Source organism: Orcinus orca, chromosome 6 (assembly GCF_937001465.1).
Source record: "Orcinus orca chromosome 6, mOrcOrc1.1, whole genome shotgun sequence".
Lineage (NCBI taxonomy): Eukaryota > Metazoa > Chordata > Mammalia > Artiodactyla > Delphinidae > Orcinus > Orcinus orca.
The window spans coordinates 11,925,222-11,942,300 of NC_064564.1; the positions used below are offsets into that span (position 1 = coordinate 11,925,222).

The 17,079-nt window shown below is 37.9% G+C and overlaps 1 protein-coding gene across 1 annotated transcript in view; it reads right to left on the reverse strand.

Moving 5' to 3' along the window:
• GLRA3 (glycine receptor alpha 3) overlaps positions 1-17,079 on the reverse strand; it is a 158,097-nt gene that overhangs the window by 12,079 nt on the left and 128,939 nt on the right. Inside the window, exons 8-9 of the mRNA XM_004278690.4 lie at positions 7,740-7,883; positions 5,400-5,444 (exon numbers count right to left, since the gene is read on the reverse strand). Of these exons, the coding sequence (XP_004278738.2) occupies positions 5,400-5,444; positions 7,740-7,883 (189 nt within the window). The remainder of the gene's footprint in view (positions 1-5,399; positions 5,445-7,739; positions 7,884-17,079) is intronic.

Below are 17,079 nucleotides of genomic sequence, written 5' to 3' on the forward strand. Positions count from 1 at the left end.
TTTGTTATAATTGTATTATTATAGACATCACATAATACACAATGTGAAAGAAAAATACAGCTTAAACAATTTTACCATTAGATATTGTAAATCTACAGAAACTAAGCGAGCACTAAAGTTCTGTATAAAATAGGCCTACCAATTGCTGACTCCCCAGATGGCCTCACACTTGTAGACTTTTCACTAAAAATTAACTGACAGCATAAAACTAGGAGGATCACTTGGCTGCCTCACTGTCTTACTGTTGTGATGGATGGGCTTTGCTCTACAACTGCTGGGATTCTTGCAGATCTAATTCCTGCAATCAAGGAGGCTTTAGTGTTGTTGGTATGTTCCATGAAACAGCACAGGTATTTGGGGTGAGCCCATGAGATGAGGCACATGGAGTCATCTTATTTCTTCAGCAACAGGATCTCAGCTCTACTGGACCAGACTCCAGTCGCTACCCCGGAGAGAGGATGAGAGAAGCAAGGACCCCTGAACTCCAAAACGATCTTATGATTTTTTTAAAATGACTTGACTTTGGGGATCTTTTTGAAGGGCTACACTTAAAATAATAATTTTAAGCATGAATGAAGTTTTTCTATTAGCTCATCATTAATAATAGATTGCTATACTAGAAGGTGCATTAAATTATTTTATGACTCAACTAATTTCTCTGTTTTGTAAAACTCAGTCATAAAATTATCCCGTGTTTATATATGTTCAGAGGTGCAGTGATATTCTTTATTCAAATTAACACTCAAATATTTTTTTGAGATAATTCAATTTTCTGGTGAGGTCTTTAGCTTGGGTTTCTAATGGACTAAAGGCCACAAAAGCAAGGTTTAGACAAACATCTAAAACTTTTGACTCAGGCACTATACGTTAGCCAGTGCTCAACGTTCATAAAATTAAGCCACTTTGCAACTCAAAATACAGACAATAATAAAGATTAAATAGAATGAATTAAAATGAACCAAAGAACGTAGCTGATTAAAAAAGTAAAATTGAAGAAACAGCTTCATTTACCCACAAGTCAATCCTCTTATGCTTCAAGCAAGTTAGAAGGGTAGGCAATAAAAAATATAAAAAGCCATTTTGTTAGTGTATAATTCTTTCTACAGGAGGACCTGTTTTCACTAAATATGGAAGTGAGAAAAATGTTTCAGTAATTAAGCAACAATACCATATTGTGAAACATTCTAAGTGCTTTTCACTTTAATTAGAGAATTATGCCAAAGACTAACTCATGTAACATGCATATTATAACTAGAATTATTACAGAAAGAAAGCCCAAGGGTAAATATAGTCATTCAGTTGAATTGCTTCATCTTTATCATCAAACATAATAAACTAACATATATATGAAACAAGAATTAATTTCCTATCCTCTTAGTCTTCAAAAATAACAATAACAAAAAATATTGTTTGCAGGCTTGGTGAAAGCATGAAGATTGCTAGTGAGCAGTGACAAAACATTAATTATATAAAACAGCGTGAGTGATGATTAATTATGTGAATTGCTCTGAGATACAACAGCACTAAATATGTTACTTTCATCCTAATGTTTTTTCCCTACTGGATACCTTTGAGATGTTCTTTATACAATCAAGATGCTAAGTAAATTATCCCAAAGGTTTTTTTGTTTAAATAACTTTCTGTAACTTTTCATTGTCAAGTAGGAAAATGACAAAGGAAGGAAAAGTGAATTGCTATTAATTCCCATTTATATGATTTCAAAGTGTGTAGATTTTGAAAAAATTATTAATAAACAAAACAATGGCTTGGTTTTGTGGAGAAAAAATCAACATCACTTAGAAAATTCTAAGGTAAGACGAAGTATGTGAATGAATTAAAAGTTATTTTTCTGAAATAAGAATCAGCTTAAAATAAAACCCTCAGTTTAGACAACTATATACATTTCTATATCACTTAAAAATGGAAGGCTTAAAAAAATATAACTATATATGAGGTTAAAAATACTTTAGACTTGCAAGTCTATTGTCAATATAAAATTCCTTGAAATCTGAGGGGAACCTTGCATTTCTTATAGATGACATGAATTAATTATGAATTAGCCAAGTTTATGCTTGACATATTGAATTTAGATTCAGAATGGTTTGGAGATTATTGAATGGTAAAATGTAAGCTTAAAAAGATGAATATTTTAGATGAAACATTATGAAAATGTAATACATATATTTTGGGGAATTGCTGAGAAGTCAATGAAATATTTTTTAAAATCTGTGCATCTATTTCTATTTAATGTGCTAGATTCTTTCACTGCCAACTCATAATTATGGGGCAAAATAAGATACTATATTACAGTGGACAGCATATATAAAAAGCAGTGTATCTTTCTTAGTTAACTTTGTGATGGAAGTCACTAAAGTGTCACTAAATTAAGTAGAGATTATATTACTTTATCGAATATTATTTTCCTAAAGAGATATTTCAGAGGGGATATAGTTCTAAGAAATAGTTGTGTTTAACATAAACTCAAAATATTTGTTGGCAGGAAATAATTAAATTCTTACAACTTTTGTTTTACTTGAGAAAATGAAATTTCTAACCCCTGTGTATCAGAGTCACTCATATAGAAGTTACTTTGAAATTATTGAGAACCTACTTTTTTCTCAGGTATGTATCAAAGAAATTTGTAGGAAGTACTTACCTACTGAAAGAATATCTTCTACTCTAGAATATAGCATAAACTGACCTCAAATGGAAACTTTACTGAATAATTTAGTGTATATGGGTACCATGTTGCTTCCACGCATGGAGCCTCATCCCTTCAACCAAAATAGTACACGTATATATTTGCATTTGTCCTAAGACTGTAGAGCTGACAAAAGGTTCAAGGCAGAAAAATCAATTATTTGTTATTCTTAAACATTACCTTGAGTTATTTTTGAAGTAAGATAGGATATAAATACATATATAAATGGAAGTTTTTGTACTGATAGTCAAAATGCAGTCAATTATTTAAAAAAGATAACTATCACGCCTAACAAAATACAAACTTGGTAATTATTTTTTGAATCTAGAATTAGTGGTCCATTCTTATTTCATTTGTGTACACAAATAATAGTTAATGTACAGTAATAAGTAGGAAGATAGAGGTACTAGAACACCGTGTGTATGTGTTTTCACTCAGCAAACCATTGCAGTATTCTACTGCAGTGCAGAAGCTGCATGAAATGCATTAAAGCAATCCCATATCATCCATATTGCTCAACAAATAACATATGTTCAGAAATATTTTGAAGACTTTATAACCCTTCAGGACTCAAGTAATGATATCATACACGGGAAGAACAACTTCCAACCAAAATACTTTCATATCATGCATGCACCCACACACACACAGCCCCGGGGATAAGCATTTATGACAAGGTGCAGCGGTGGGTGATCAGCACGCAGCAGGCTACGACAGTGTGGGGTGGGGAAATTTGGATACAAGAGTGAATGTGCATCCTTTCACAGCATATAAAAGGTTCCCTGGTACCTTCATAGAGGAAAAAGTAAGGTGTAAAAGATTGTATGCAATGCCTAAGCCAATGCTGAACCAACTTAAAACTTTCCTTGGAATACCATGTACATCAGTGTACAGCCCTCTGTTGTGATCAAGCTTTCTCTAAGGGGGTGATTTTATTTATTGCCTCTTTTGCCAAACTAAAGTACTAAGAAGAACTCATGCAAGTCAGTACTCATGACAAAGGGCATGGCATCCACCTTGAGCCTCCTTTTCATTATATTGATTTAAAGATTTTGATTGCTCAGACTGTTTCTAAGCAAAGTGCATAGTTTAAAAAAAAAAAAAAAGAGGAATTCATTCAGCCCAGAAGGCTATTAGGTTGACAAAAATCGTTTTCAAAGAGTGAAAATGATCAACCCCAAATTTGCATGATGATTAGAATATTATAAAACTAAATGGCGTGCACGGATTTCTAATCAATGTATTTGCATTTATTGTATTTTAGAGTGTGTTTGCATTTTAAACGATATTGTAAAAAACCATACTGTTTCTTTTTTAAAAAATAAGTATTTATTGACTGTTAGTGAAGGAAATCTGATTTTTTCATCAGAGCTCTTTTTGCATTGTTTTGTAAGGCAATATTTAATTGAATACATGTATTTTATACTAATGCTACTATATGTATGAACTGTTTAGTTACCGAAAATTTAAATATGTACCTTTCCCAAAGAGGCTACTATGGGCTATTATGCAAATTCAAGGCAATTAATTTTTTTAAAATTACCGTTAGGATAATCAAGTAAAAGTAATTGGATCATGTGAATTTTTTTTCCACCAGGGATGAAAACTGAAGAAGTAGCTAGCTATATTGGGAACAACTATGCAATTTTAGTAGAAAAGAAAAATAGTTGAGTGATTATTTAACTAAGGTGTGTAGTAGAATCTTCTGGGGAGGTTTTTTTGTTTTGTTTTTTTTGATATGGAGCTTTTTTTTTTTTGAAAGTTTTTATTGAATTTGTTACAATATTGCTTCTGTCTTATGTTTTGTTTTTTTTTGGCCATGAGGCATGGAGGATCTTAGGTCCCTGACCAGGGATCAAACCCGCGCCCCCTGCATTGGAAGGCGCAGTCTTAACCACTGAACGGACCTCCAGGGAAGTCCCTGGGGAGGTATTTTAAAATACACTGTATCCCAGAAATTTTAATTTAGTAGACTGGACTGTTTGTATATGATTTCCCAAGCTAAATTCTTGGCTTTTGGTATGTTTAAAATTTAATCACTGAGTGCTATATTATGGACCTCCAAGTCAAGCTACTGATATGCTCTACTGTAGATTACATTTCTAAATATTTAGCCATTATAATTGGACATGTGTCCTTGTGACCTCTTTTTAATCGAACATTTCCGAGGATGCTATCAAAACCAAAATCATTCATTTACTCTAAAGAATCTCAACATGCTTTAACATTAAGAAAGGATGCTTAAGATACACAGGCCGGACAAAGCATTTTATTTTTGCCTTATTTTTAGGTCTCTATTTTCTGGCAAGAGGGGCTGTTTTCAGAACTTATTTATATAAATAAATTTCCCATTTATTTTGAAACTAATTTTGTCAAGGCATATGATTATTTCTTCTATGGAGACTATTATAAGATACATGTGATATTTCTGTTTAATATATATTTTAAAATCATTTTGACCAGTTTGGTTAATAGGATGAAAGACAATATTTCAATATCTTTTGATTGAGCGAGGGAAGACAAAGGGAATTGTTAGAAAAAGAGAGTATCCTTAGCTGAAGGGGGTTGGTGGTTGTTCAGCTCTAAGTGTGCAAGGGGCTGTGTTTCCCCACCAAACACTGCCTGAGTGCACAGTATGCTGGCTGCATTTCTACCAATGACCACATTCCTCTACTTAGAGTTAAGAAAGTGAATTTACCGTGTCTGAGAAACGGTAAAACTTCTCCAATGCAAAAGCTTCTGTCTGTGGGAAGGTAAAGTGGACCAAAAAGGATTGAGAAACCAGAGATAGATGATTAAAGTCATAGATGATTAAATATAATTGCACAATTGGTTTTAATTGCATAGATCATCTTAACATACATATGTATCAATTAATAGATTTTCACATATGCAAGGTATCCACCCCCCAAAGTATGAAGTGAACTTAAAAAAAAAAAACACTGGGTTTTTTTTCCTGCACTAAATGTTAATTACAATATTTGCTCCCTGAATATTTCAAATAGTGATTAGAAAATAATCAGGTGTAACTATTTTTGCATTTTGATACTTTTCTAGAGTGCCAATCACTAGAAACATTAATCTTGCTGTCTTTCTGTGAGCCAAAGAATAAGGGGTGTCAAATATTTTTATCCCCATACACTTGCAGGTGGTAAAATTGGATAAAGAGCTGCTTTGGTAAGGATTTTTTTTTTTTTTTTAAGGAGAAATCAGAATTGAGTATCTAAACTTGTAGCCTGTTATGTTAACCATTAGCTACTCTGACTGCTGGATGTGTGATGGGTGCAGAAAATGTCTGAGCTCTCAGACCTCCCTTTGGACACCACATGTGAACGACTTCCCATTTCTGGTGTTTGCAGCACGTGGCTGATACATCCTACATGTAGGAAGGAGAAAAAAGGTACAGAAATGAAAAATAAATGTAAAAAAGTGAACGAAAATTAGAGGGGGAAATAAGTGTTGCTTTACTTCTGATTCATGTTAGAAGGAAAAAATAGTCTTAATCAGTCATTAATGGGAAAAAAAGACAACAGCTTCACCCTGTGATACAGAACGCTTTGTTCTGTTACAGTGCTTCAGCCTGTGCCAGGTATCATATGAAAGAGAGGAGCAATAGGCAGTAAGGGAGGGAAAGAGAAGGAGGAAAGAGAGAGAGGGAGGGTTGGGCAGAGTGAGAAAAGTATAAGGAAACCAGCAGACGGGGAGAGGTGGGGGGCAGGAGATAAAGAAAAGTTAATCTCTCCATGAAAATATATGTTAATGTATAAATGATGTGCTTTAATATTTATAAAAATTTGATCAAATGCAAGCCCTGGCATTGTTTCTTCTGTCCACCGTGTTACCCAGAGTATTGCAATGCTGAAACTCCTTCCATGCTACAGTGAATTGGGGTATTTATTGGAGCAGGTGATGATTCTGGGGAGTCAATTAGACATGATTGGATAAGTTACTGCCTTAGAATATGTTTAATACTGAGTAGGCTTAGCACTGGGAGATCATGGCTTAGAGCTTCTTAAAAAAATTTATAAAATATATAAATCACAGTCAGTCATTCAGAAACCATAAGAAATTCCTTAAAATATTAAATCCTTAAAAATGCACACTACATATAAACCAGACTATTACTTTTAAGAGTTGAGAATGTTTTGACTTAAATATTACAGTATTTTGGATTCTGGCCACAATTTCTCCTGTAATATACAACTTTGATATTTCTCTTGATTAAGAGACCATTTGCGTTCAAAATGTCAGCTGGCACATTCACATTAAAAGTAAACTCAAAGATATGCTGGTTGATAGAGACTCTCCCTTGCAGAAAAGGAAAGGGGCTAATTGAAATTATGTAAATATAAAGAGAGATGACATTACAAGTCTTAATAGAGGTGAACAACTGCCATCCTGTACTTACAAATCCAATTAGGAGATTACTTCTACAATTTCATGTGGTCTCCCAATGATGCTCTAAATAAAATTTCTTCTGGGTTTGACTTATCAAGTGATAGCAAGGCAAAAATACACCTTATTGTGTTTCGAGTGGGGATTCAGAAGAAATGTCTTAAAAACATAAAAGTGTACATAAAAAGGAGACCACAGAGTTTTACATCAACATCATAGTATTAATAAATAGGTGATATTTGATGGAAACAATTAAAGGAATTAGTTCGAAAAAAGGTACAACTTTAATAGCTATATTTGTTGACTTATGTCAAGTAAAACCATCAGAGACACTGCAACCTTGCCAATAAGAAATGATAGATTTTGTTAGTGGAAGCAAATAATGGTGTCGTTCCAAGACATACATTAGAAAGAAGTTGATAAAACTCTCATGTCACCAGATCTGCTGTGTATAGTTCGATGTTACCATTTTCTCCCTGAGGCTATTTTTGACAATGTAAGTTTCAGCTGGACAAAACCAAAGGGACACCATTTCATTTAGTCCCTGTCCCCATTTCCTCTCTGTACCTCCCTATTAAATATGCCAAATTCAGTTTCCAGGGAGAATTGTATCCCAGAGAACTTAATGCATTTAATCGCCTACCCTATTCTTTCTCTTTCGTCGAAATCTCAGAAGTTCTTTATGTTGTCTCGATACAAAATTGACAGCTGCATATTCCAGTAGTGCTGAAAACACGAAAAGAAGACACACTGCCATCCAAATGTCAATAGCTTTGACATATGAAACCTAGCCAGGAAAGAAACAGCGAGAAAATTGACTTGTCACTTCCCTTGAGCACAATAATGAATTATACTATTTATATACCAGCTTGGAAAAAAAAAAGCAATGAAGTAACATTTCTTTTTTTTTTTACTTAAAAATTTTTCAGAAATTAATTCTGCAAGTTTTATGTTTTAGTCATACATTAAAATGTGTATTTTTTCCTAATAAGTTTTTTCAAATGAAGCGCTAGACCAAATGTATGATGAAAGAAAATAAGATGAAATGTAATTTTACCTTCAGGGTAGAATAGTATCATGCTTGGTAAGTGTGCAGTAACATTGAAATATACCTTTAGGGTAGCAGAATGCTTGAAAAAGTATGAAGTAATATTGAAACATAGATAATGCTGTTGAACTTGTAGCTCCTTATTTTCTTCATGAAAAATGTTTTTTATTTTGGAATAATTTTAACCCTACAGACACTTTGCAAGAACAGTAAAAAGAACTCCCAAGTTCTGCAGTTGTTAACATTAAGTTACATTTCTCTCCCTCCCTCCCTCCTTCCCTCCGTCTCTCTCTCTCATCTCCATCTTTATATGCTTTTCTGCCTGAATTATTTGAGTGTAATATGCAGACACGATGCCCTGAACATTATGTGTTTTTTCTAAAAAAAAAAAAAAGGACACTCTCCTACACCCAGTTAACCCTTCAGGTCTCACGCTAAACTTCACCCAAATCCGGTTCAGAATCCCAGGAAACCTGTGCTTACCTGAACACATTGCATTGTAATTGCTTGTTTCTTGTTCTCTTTCTGTTTAGAGTGTGAAGTCTCTGAGGACAGATGGCATCTGTTTTATTCTCCGCCACAGTGTTGTTTGACCCATGTGTGAGTGAATGGGCAGATAAATGAAGGTGTAAAATGTCAAAACATGGGGAAAAGTGAGCCATAGGTGATGATTCATATGGAAATTCACTTTCTGGAGTGACACGCTGGTAATACCTTGGAATAAACTGATTTTCTTTTCAAAAGAGGTGTCAACTTACATGTGAAATATGCCAACAAAGGGACCCTCTGTGTCTCCTCCTGCATCTTTTTTTTCTAACACCTTTATTGGAGTATAATTGCTTTACATTGTTGTGTTAGTTGCTGCTATATTACAAAATGAATCAGCTATACATGTACATATATCCCCATATCCCCTCCCTCTTGTGTCTTCCTCCCACCCTCCCTATCCCACTCCTCTAGGTGGTCACAAAGCACTGAGCTGATCTCCCTGTGCTTTGCGGCTGCTTCCCACTAGCTATCTATTTTACATTTGGTAGTGTATATATGTTCATGCCACTCTCTCACTTTGTCCCAGCTTACCTTTACCCCTCCCCGTATCCTCAAGTCAATTCTCTACGTCTGCATCTTTATTCCTGTCCTGCCCCTAGGTTCTTCAGAACTTTTTTTTTTTTCAGATTCCATATATATGCGTTAGCCAACGGTATTTGTTTTTCTCTTTCTGACTTACTTCACTCTGTATGACAGACTCTAGGTCCATCCACCTCACTACAAATAACTCAATTTCATTTCTTTTTATGACTGAGTAATATTCCATTGTATATATGTGCCATATCTTTATCCATTCATCTGTCGATGGACACTTAACTTGCTTCCATGTCCTGGCTATTGTAAACAGAGCTGCAATGAACACTGGGGTACATGACTCTTTTTGAATTATGGTTTTCTCAGGGTATATGCCCAGAAGTGGGATTTCTGGGTCATATGGTAGGTCTATTTTTACTTTTTTTAGGAACCTCCATACTGTTCCCCATAATGGCTATATCAATTTACATTCCCACCAACAGGGTGAGAGGGTTCCCTTTTCTCCACACCCTCTCCAGCATTTATTGTTTGTGGATTTTTTAATGATGCCCATTCTCACCAGTGTGAGGTGATACCTCATTGTAGTTTTGATTTGCATTTCTCTAATGATTAGTGATGTTGAGCATCCTTTCATGTGTTTGTTGGCAGTCTGTATATCTTCTTTGGAGAAATGTCTATTTAGGTCTTCTACCCAGTTTTGGATTGGGTTGTTTGTTTTTTTGATATTGAGCTGCATGAGCTGCTTGTATATTCTGCAGATTAATTCTTTGTCAGTTGCTTCACTGGCAAATATTTTCTCCCATTCTGAGGATTGTCTTTTCATCTTGTCTATGGTTTTCTTTGCTGTGCAAAAGCTTTTAAGCTTCATTAGGTCTCATTTGTTTATTTTTGTTTTTATTTCCATTTCTCTAGGAGGAGGGTCAAAAAGGATTTTGCTGTGATTTATGTCATAGAGTGTTCTGCCTATATTTTGCTCTAAGAGTTTTATAGTGTCCGGCCTTACATTTAGGTCTTTAATCCATTTTGAGTTTACTTTTGTGTATGGTGTTGGCAGTGTTCTAATTTCATTCTTTTACATATAGGTGTCCAATTTTCCCAGCACCACTTATTGAAGAGGCTGTCTTTTCTCCATTGTATACTCTTGCCTCTTTTATCAAAGATATGGTGACCTAATGTGCGTGGGTTTATCTCTGGGCTTTCTATCCTGTTCCATTGATCTGTATTTCTGTTTTTGTGCCAGTACCATACTGTCTTGATTACTGTAGCTTTGTACTATAGTCTGAAGTCAGGGAGCTTGATTCCTCCAGCTCCTTTTTTCTTTCTCAAGATTGCTTTGCATTTTCAGGATCTTTTGTATTTCCATACAAATTGTGAAATTTTTTGTTCTAGTTCTGTGAAAAATGCCATTGGTAGTTTGATAGGGATTGTATTGAATCTGTAGATTGCTTGGGTAGTACAGTCATTTTCACAATGTTGATTCTTCCAATCCAAGAACATGTTATATCTCTCCATCTGTTTGTATCATCTTTAATTTCTTTAATCAGCGTCTTACAGTTTTCTGCATACAGGTCTTTTGTCTCCTTAGGTAGGTTTATTCCTAGGCATTTTATTCTTTTTGTTGCAATGGTAAATGGGAGTGTTTCCTTAATTTCTCTTTCAGATTTTTCATAGGAATGCAAGAGATTTCTGTGCATTAATTTTGTATCCTGCTACTTTACCAATTTCTTTGATTAGCTCTAGTATTTTTCTGGTAGCATCTTTAGGATTCTCTATGTATAGTATCATATCATCTGCACACAGTACCAGTTTTACTTCTTCTTTTCCAATTTGGATTCCTTTTATTTCTTTTTCTTCTCTGACTGATGTGGCTAGAACTTCCAAAACTATGTTGAATAATTGTGGTGAGAGTGGGCAACTTTGTCTTGTTCCTGATTTTAGTGGAAATGGTTTCAGTTTTTCACCATTGAGAATGATGTTGGCTGTGGGTTTGTCATGTATGGCCTCTATTATGTTGAGGTAAGTTCCCTCTATGCCTACTTTCCGGAGAGTTTTTATCATAAATGGGTGTTGAATTTTGTTGAAAGCTTTTTCTGCATTTATTGAGATGATCATATGTTTTTTCTCCTTCAATTTGTTAGTACGGTGTATCACGTTGATTGATTTGCATATATTGAAGAATCCTTGCATCCCTGGGATAAACCCCACTTGATCATGGTGTATGATCCTTTTAACGTGCTGCTGGATTCTGTTTGCTAGTATTCTGTTGAGGATTTTTGCATCTATGTTCATCAGTGATATTGGCCTGTAGTTTTCTTTTTTGGTAACACCTTTGTCTGGTTTTGGAATTAGGGTAATGGTGGCCTCATAGAATGAGTTTGGGAGTGTTCCTCACTCTGCTATATTTTGGAAGAGTTTGAGAAGGATAGGTGTTAGCTCTTCTCTAAATGTTTGATAGAATTCGCCTGTGAAGCCATCTGGTGCTGGGCTTTTGTTTGTTGGAAGATTTTTATTCACAGTTTCAATTTCAGTGCTTGTGATTGGTCTGTGTATATTTTCTATTTCATCCTGGTTCAATCTTAGAAGGTTGTGCTTTTCTATGAATTTGTCCATTTTGGATATCTTTATTATCATTACTCTGAATTCTTTTTCAGGTAGACTGCCTATTTCCTCTTCATTTGTTTGGTCTGGTGGGTTTTTACCTTGCTCCTTCATCTGCTGTGTGTTTCTCTGTCTTCTAATTTTCCCTACCTTACTGTGTTTGGGGTCTCCTTTTCGCAGGCTGCAGGTTCGTAGTTCCCGTTGTTTTTGGTGTCTGCCCGCAGTAGGTAAGGTTGGTTCAGTGGGTTGTGTAGGCTTCCTGGCAGAGGGGACTGGTGCCTGTGTTCTGGTGGATGAGGCTGGATCTTGTCTTTCTCTTGGGCAGCACTGTGTCCGGTGGTGTGTTTGGGGTGTCTGTGAACTTAGTATGATTTTAGGCAACCTCTCTGCTAATGGGTGGGGTTGTGTTCCTGTCTTGCTAGTTGTTTGGCATAGGGTGTCCATCACTGTAGCTTGCTGGTTGTTGAGTGGAGCTGGGTCTTAGCGTTGAGACAGAGACCTCTGGGAGAGCTCTTGCTGATTGATAATACACGGGGCTAGGAGGTCTCTGGGGGACCAATGTCCTGAACTCGGCTCTCCCACCTCAGAGGCTCAGGCCTGACACCCGGCCGGATCATCAAGACCTTGTCAGCCACATGGCTGGCATGCCTTCAGAGTTGGAGAAGCTGGCCTGCAGTGGCTGTCCTGCGCTGCACATTAGAATCACCTGCTTCTTCCTTGTTTTGCCCCAAAGGCAGTGTTCCACAGAGAAAAAGATTAGCCTTGAAAATAGTCACAGCTCTGTGATGGCTTTTTTTTCCCCGCTTTGTGCTTAGTCAGGTTTCACTTGCTCACAGGGGGCCACGTGCAGAGGCCTTGCACCCAGCTCTTCTGACCGGAGTTACTAGTGCGGAATGGCTGCTGCCAACACCTCAGCTCAGGCGGGCCATGTCAGTCCTCCTGCATCTTAAGTGTGATTTCTACTGATCAGAATGACCTCTACTGAGCAAAGAGATGTATGCCTTCAATTTATTCTAGTGCTGTGCTGAGTGTCCAGCTCTTTGTAAAGTGTAGATTTAAATCTCATGAGCTCTGCAATTATGTCAGAAATTTCTGGTTGCCCTCAAATACATACAGTCCTGGAAGATATAATACAGCTTTCAAAGGCACAGTCTCAAGTTACACCCTTCCTGGAAGAATATAACTCATAGAGTGTGTGTGCATTTTTTAACAACCTGGATCTATAATAACATGACCAAAGAGATTAAATCAGATATTTAACTTCCAAATGAACCCAATGACTGTTTTCAATGACAACAGACCTATGCAAACATCATCTGTGCAGCCAGCCTTCCGCTGCCTGTGATCCGTACCTGAGCGTTGAGCCTGAAAAGTCTATTTTCCTCATCCTCTCCTGACTCCCATCACCAACTTCAACTCTCTTTCTCCTCCATCGTCTCTGCCCCTCCACGGACAGCAAGCACAGGCCCTGGGAAGTTTGGAACTCTAGCGCTAGTAACTTCAAAATAAAGCAGCAGTTCCTACGCCAACACGTTCACGATGTATTCACAACACACGACTCACTCCCTCTGTGACTCAGAATATCACCTTCTTTCCACCCACTGTCACCTCTGTCCTTTGGGGTAGTCTCACTCTAAGCCAGCCCATTCCTCTGGACCACCTTGCTGAAGTCCCATTGTCCACCGTGCTGTTGGAACCCTGACTCTATTTTAAGCAACCATCTCTCCTCAGTGTGACTCCTTGGACATATGAGTATGAGAAAATGAAACCTGAATATCTGCTAATTAGATGCACCAGGCAGGAAGACTGTTGTCTTGGAAACCAATCCAAAGCCACGTGTGGAAGACCACCTCCTTCTCTCAAAGCACGCTCTTCCTGTGGCTCCTTGACCCACATTCTCCGGGTTTCTTCCCTCCACCCAACCCCACTTGGCTCCACGGGCCTTTCCTCCCCTTCCTGAGATCCTCAGAGACATGGCCTGTGCCCCTTCTATTCTCACACTGACACTTCTCACTTCTAGCCCTTACCTGTTTCCATGGATTCAGTTCCTCCTCTGTGCTCTGGGCCTGCAAATCTCCATTTCCTGACTGAACCCCTCTCTAACCACGTTCTTACCTGACAGTACCTTCTGGATGGCACACGCACCTCAGACTTAATCTGACTTAAAAAGAACCTATGAATCCCTACCAGACTCAGCCAAATGAACAGCAAACACACACAACGGCCACTTCCTCCTGGTGAAAAGGCGGTATGCTGTTCGTTGTTGTTCACCTCCAAATCTAGGATTCTCTCATATCAAAGACCCAAGCCTGGGAATCCTACCTTTTTGCTATTTCTCAAATGTATCATTTTCTGTCCTCTCCTACTGCCATTGCACTGATCTCCACCACAATAACCTGTTTCGCAGTTTCTCCTAGTGCTGAAGTTACAGAGATGAGGAAGACGGACAAGATACATCTTTAATTGAACCTACATTCAAGTGGGGGAAAACATACAGTAAAAAATAATCACATAAATAAAGATAATTTAAGAGAACTGCAAGAATGAAACTGCAATAGGGTAATGGGAAGAGAAGGACAGTGCGAGGGGGACTGTGTTAGTTGGGGATGATCTGCAAAGGCCTCTCTGCAGATCTGACAGTTACCATCTCAGGCCACTTTCTTACTGGCTTACTGTGCTCTACTTTCCTTCCTTCAGTTCTTGGCACCTGAAAGCGATTGACAAGCTCTATCCTGACTCAGCAGCTTTGAACTCCTTGTTAACTTCTGTCTGGAACATTCCTTCCTTTGTGTAACTACTGGTTAATTCTTCAGGTCTCAGCTTAAAAACGACATTCTCAGGGAAACCTTCTACAAATGCCCAGAACCGTACAGCCCCTTCCTGCCTTCCTACCTCTGCTTTGCTCCTAGAACCCTTGTCTCAGGTCACTCATCACAGTTGTAACGATGTTTATCTGTGGGTAGTTCTTATAAGGTGACTGCTGGATAGCATCATTTAAATGTCCCCCCTTCAGCCAATGACTCTGTTCCACAATCCCTAAGGGCTATTTTCCAAAAACTTTGGTTAGGAGGATTCAAAAATGAGTATGTTCTTGAGGATTTCAAGGTGAAAGATCTATATTGATATTTTAGCAAACTATGTGTTGATAGCAAACAACAAACAATTCATCTTATTATTGACCTGGCCCCACTGTATCAACATTATCTATTTACATATCTTTCTCCTTTTAGGCTAATATATCTTGTGAGCTAAGACAAGGGCCAGATCTTATTTGCCTTTGTATTTCTAGGACCCAACACAGTGCTCGTTATACTATGGGCTCTCAGATAATGTTCAACTGATTGAACCATGTGAAGTGACTTGCCATCATTGGCCATTTATTATTACAGAAATAATTATAATAACTAACATGCCAAGAATATTCTTAGTAGTGTCCATAAGACTACTGAGTATTCTTAGTAGTAACACTTTTAATCCCCAGAATAGTTGAGGAAACTATTCCCATTTCAAAGATGAGGAGACTGGGACATGTAAAATAACTTGTCACATAGCTACTGCTATAGACTGAATGTGTCCCTTCAAAGTCCCAGTGTTGAACTAAAGCCCCCAAAGTGATGGTATTAGGAGGCTGGAGCTTTGAGCGGTGATTAGGTCATGAGGGTGGAGCCCTCATGAATGAGATCAGGACCCTTATAAAAAGGACCTCAGAGGGCTTCCCTGGTGGCGCAGTGGTTGAGAGTCTGCCTGCCTATGCAGGGACACGGGTTCGTGCCCCGGTCCGGGAAGATCCCACATGCTGCGGAGCGGCTGGGCCCGTGAGCCATGGCCGCTGAGCCTGCGCGTCCGGAGCCTGTGCTCCGCAACGGGAGAGGCCACAACAGTGAGAGGCCGGCGTACCGAGGAAAAAAAAAAAGGGGACCTCAGAGAGCTCCCTTGCCCCTTCCATCATGAAAGAACACAGCTAGTAGATCACCAGCTATGAACCAGGAAGCAGGCCGTCACCAGACACTGAATCTGCCAGTACCTTGATCTTGAACTTCCCAGCCTCCAGAACTGTGAGAAATAAGTTTCTGTTGTCTATAAACCAGCCCATCTATGGTATTCTGTTATAGCAGCCTGAACAGACTAAGGCAGCTACCAAGCTGCAAAGCTAGGATCGAAAGACAGCTAATCTGGCTAAAGAGCCATAAACTCAACTACTATTGTATCAATATATCACCTGGTTATTAGGCTGCTTCTATTGAAGCTACCACCGTAAGTTAACAACTGTGAACACACTAAGTAGAAATAACTCTCTGTATCTTAATATTCCAGCCTCTTCAACTTTTATCTGAGAGTTAAGAGTGAAGTCAGCACATAAAATACATGCTGTAAGGTCCTATATGTTTGTTGGTTCTGATCCGAAAATCTAGCAATCAGCTTCCTAAAAGACAATGTAGAAAAGGAGTTAGGAGCACTGTAATTACCACATAAAAACAAAATAGTTGCTCTGCAGAAGCAAAACTAGATCAGGGAAACATTGTATCCTCAGAAATACAATGAAAGTCTCCCCAGCAACATTCTCACATTAACTATAATGAAGTGTTTTTATGAGCTGGGAGACCATTGACTACTTGCCATGTGATAATCTGGGACCAGATTAGCTTGATAAATTACCACTTGAATGTGCAGAGCTGGTTTACTGCAAGGCTTTATCTTTTTCATTCTAAAAAATAAGTTTTAGGGACTTCCCTGGTGGCGCAGTGGTTAAGAATCTGCCTGCCATTGCAGGGGACACGGGTTCGAGCTCTGGTCCGGGAAGATCCCACATGCCACAGAGCAACTAAGCCCGTGCGCCACCACTACTGAGCCTGCACTCTAGAGCCCACGAGCCACAACTACTGAAGCCCGCACGCCTAGAGCCCGTGCTCCGCAACAAGAGAAGCCACCGTAATGAGAAGTCCGTGCACCGCAACGAAGAGCAGCCCCCACTTGCCGCAACTAGAGAAAGCCCGCGAGCAGCAACGAAGACCCAATGCAGCCAAAAATAAATAATTTTTTTAAAAATTAAGTTTTATAATGTAGGGAAAGGAATATAAGCATCATAGGTTCTGTAGACTTCTTTCCAGAAGAAAGTTTTTTTTTCCAGAAAAATCTGCATTTATTCTACTTTGCAATGTTATTAGAAAACAGAGAAAGTCTGCTTCTGGTGTCCTGAATATGTGTATATTGGATTTTATCATGATTAATTATCCTGGTTATAAAGATTGGAATC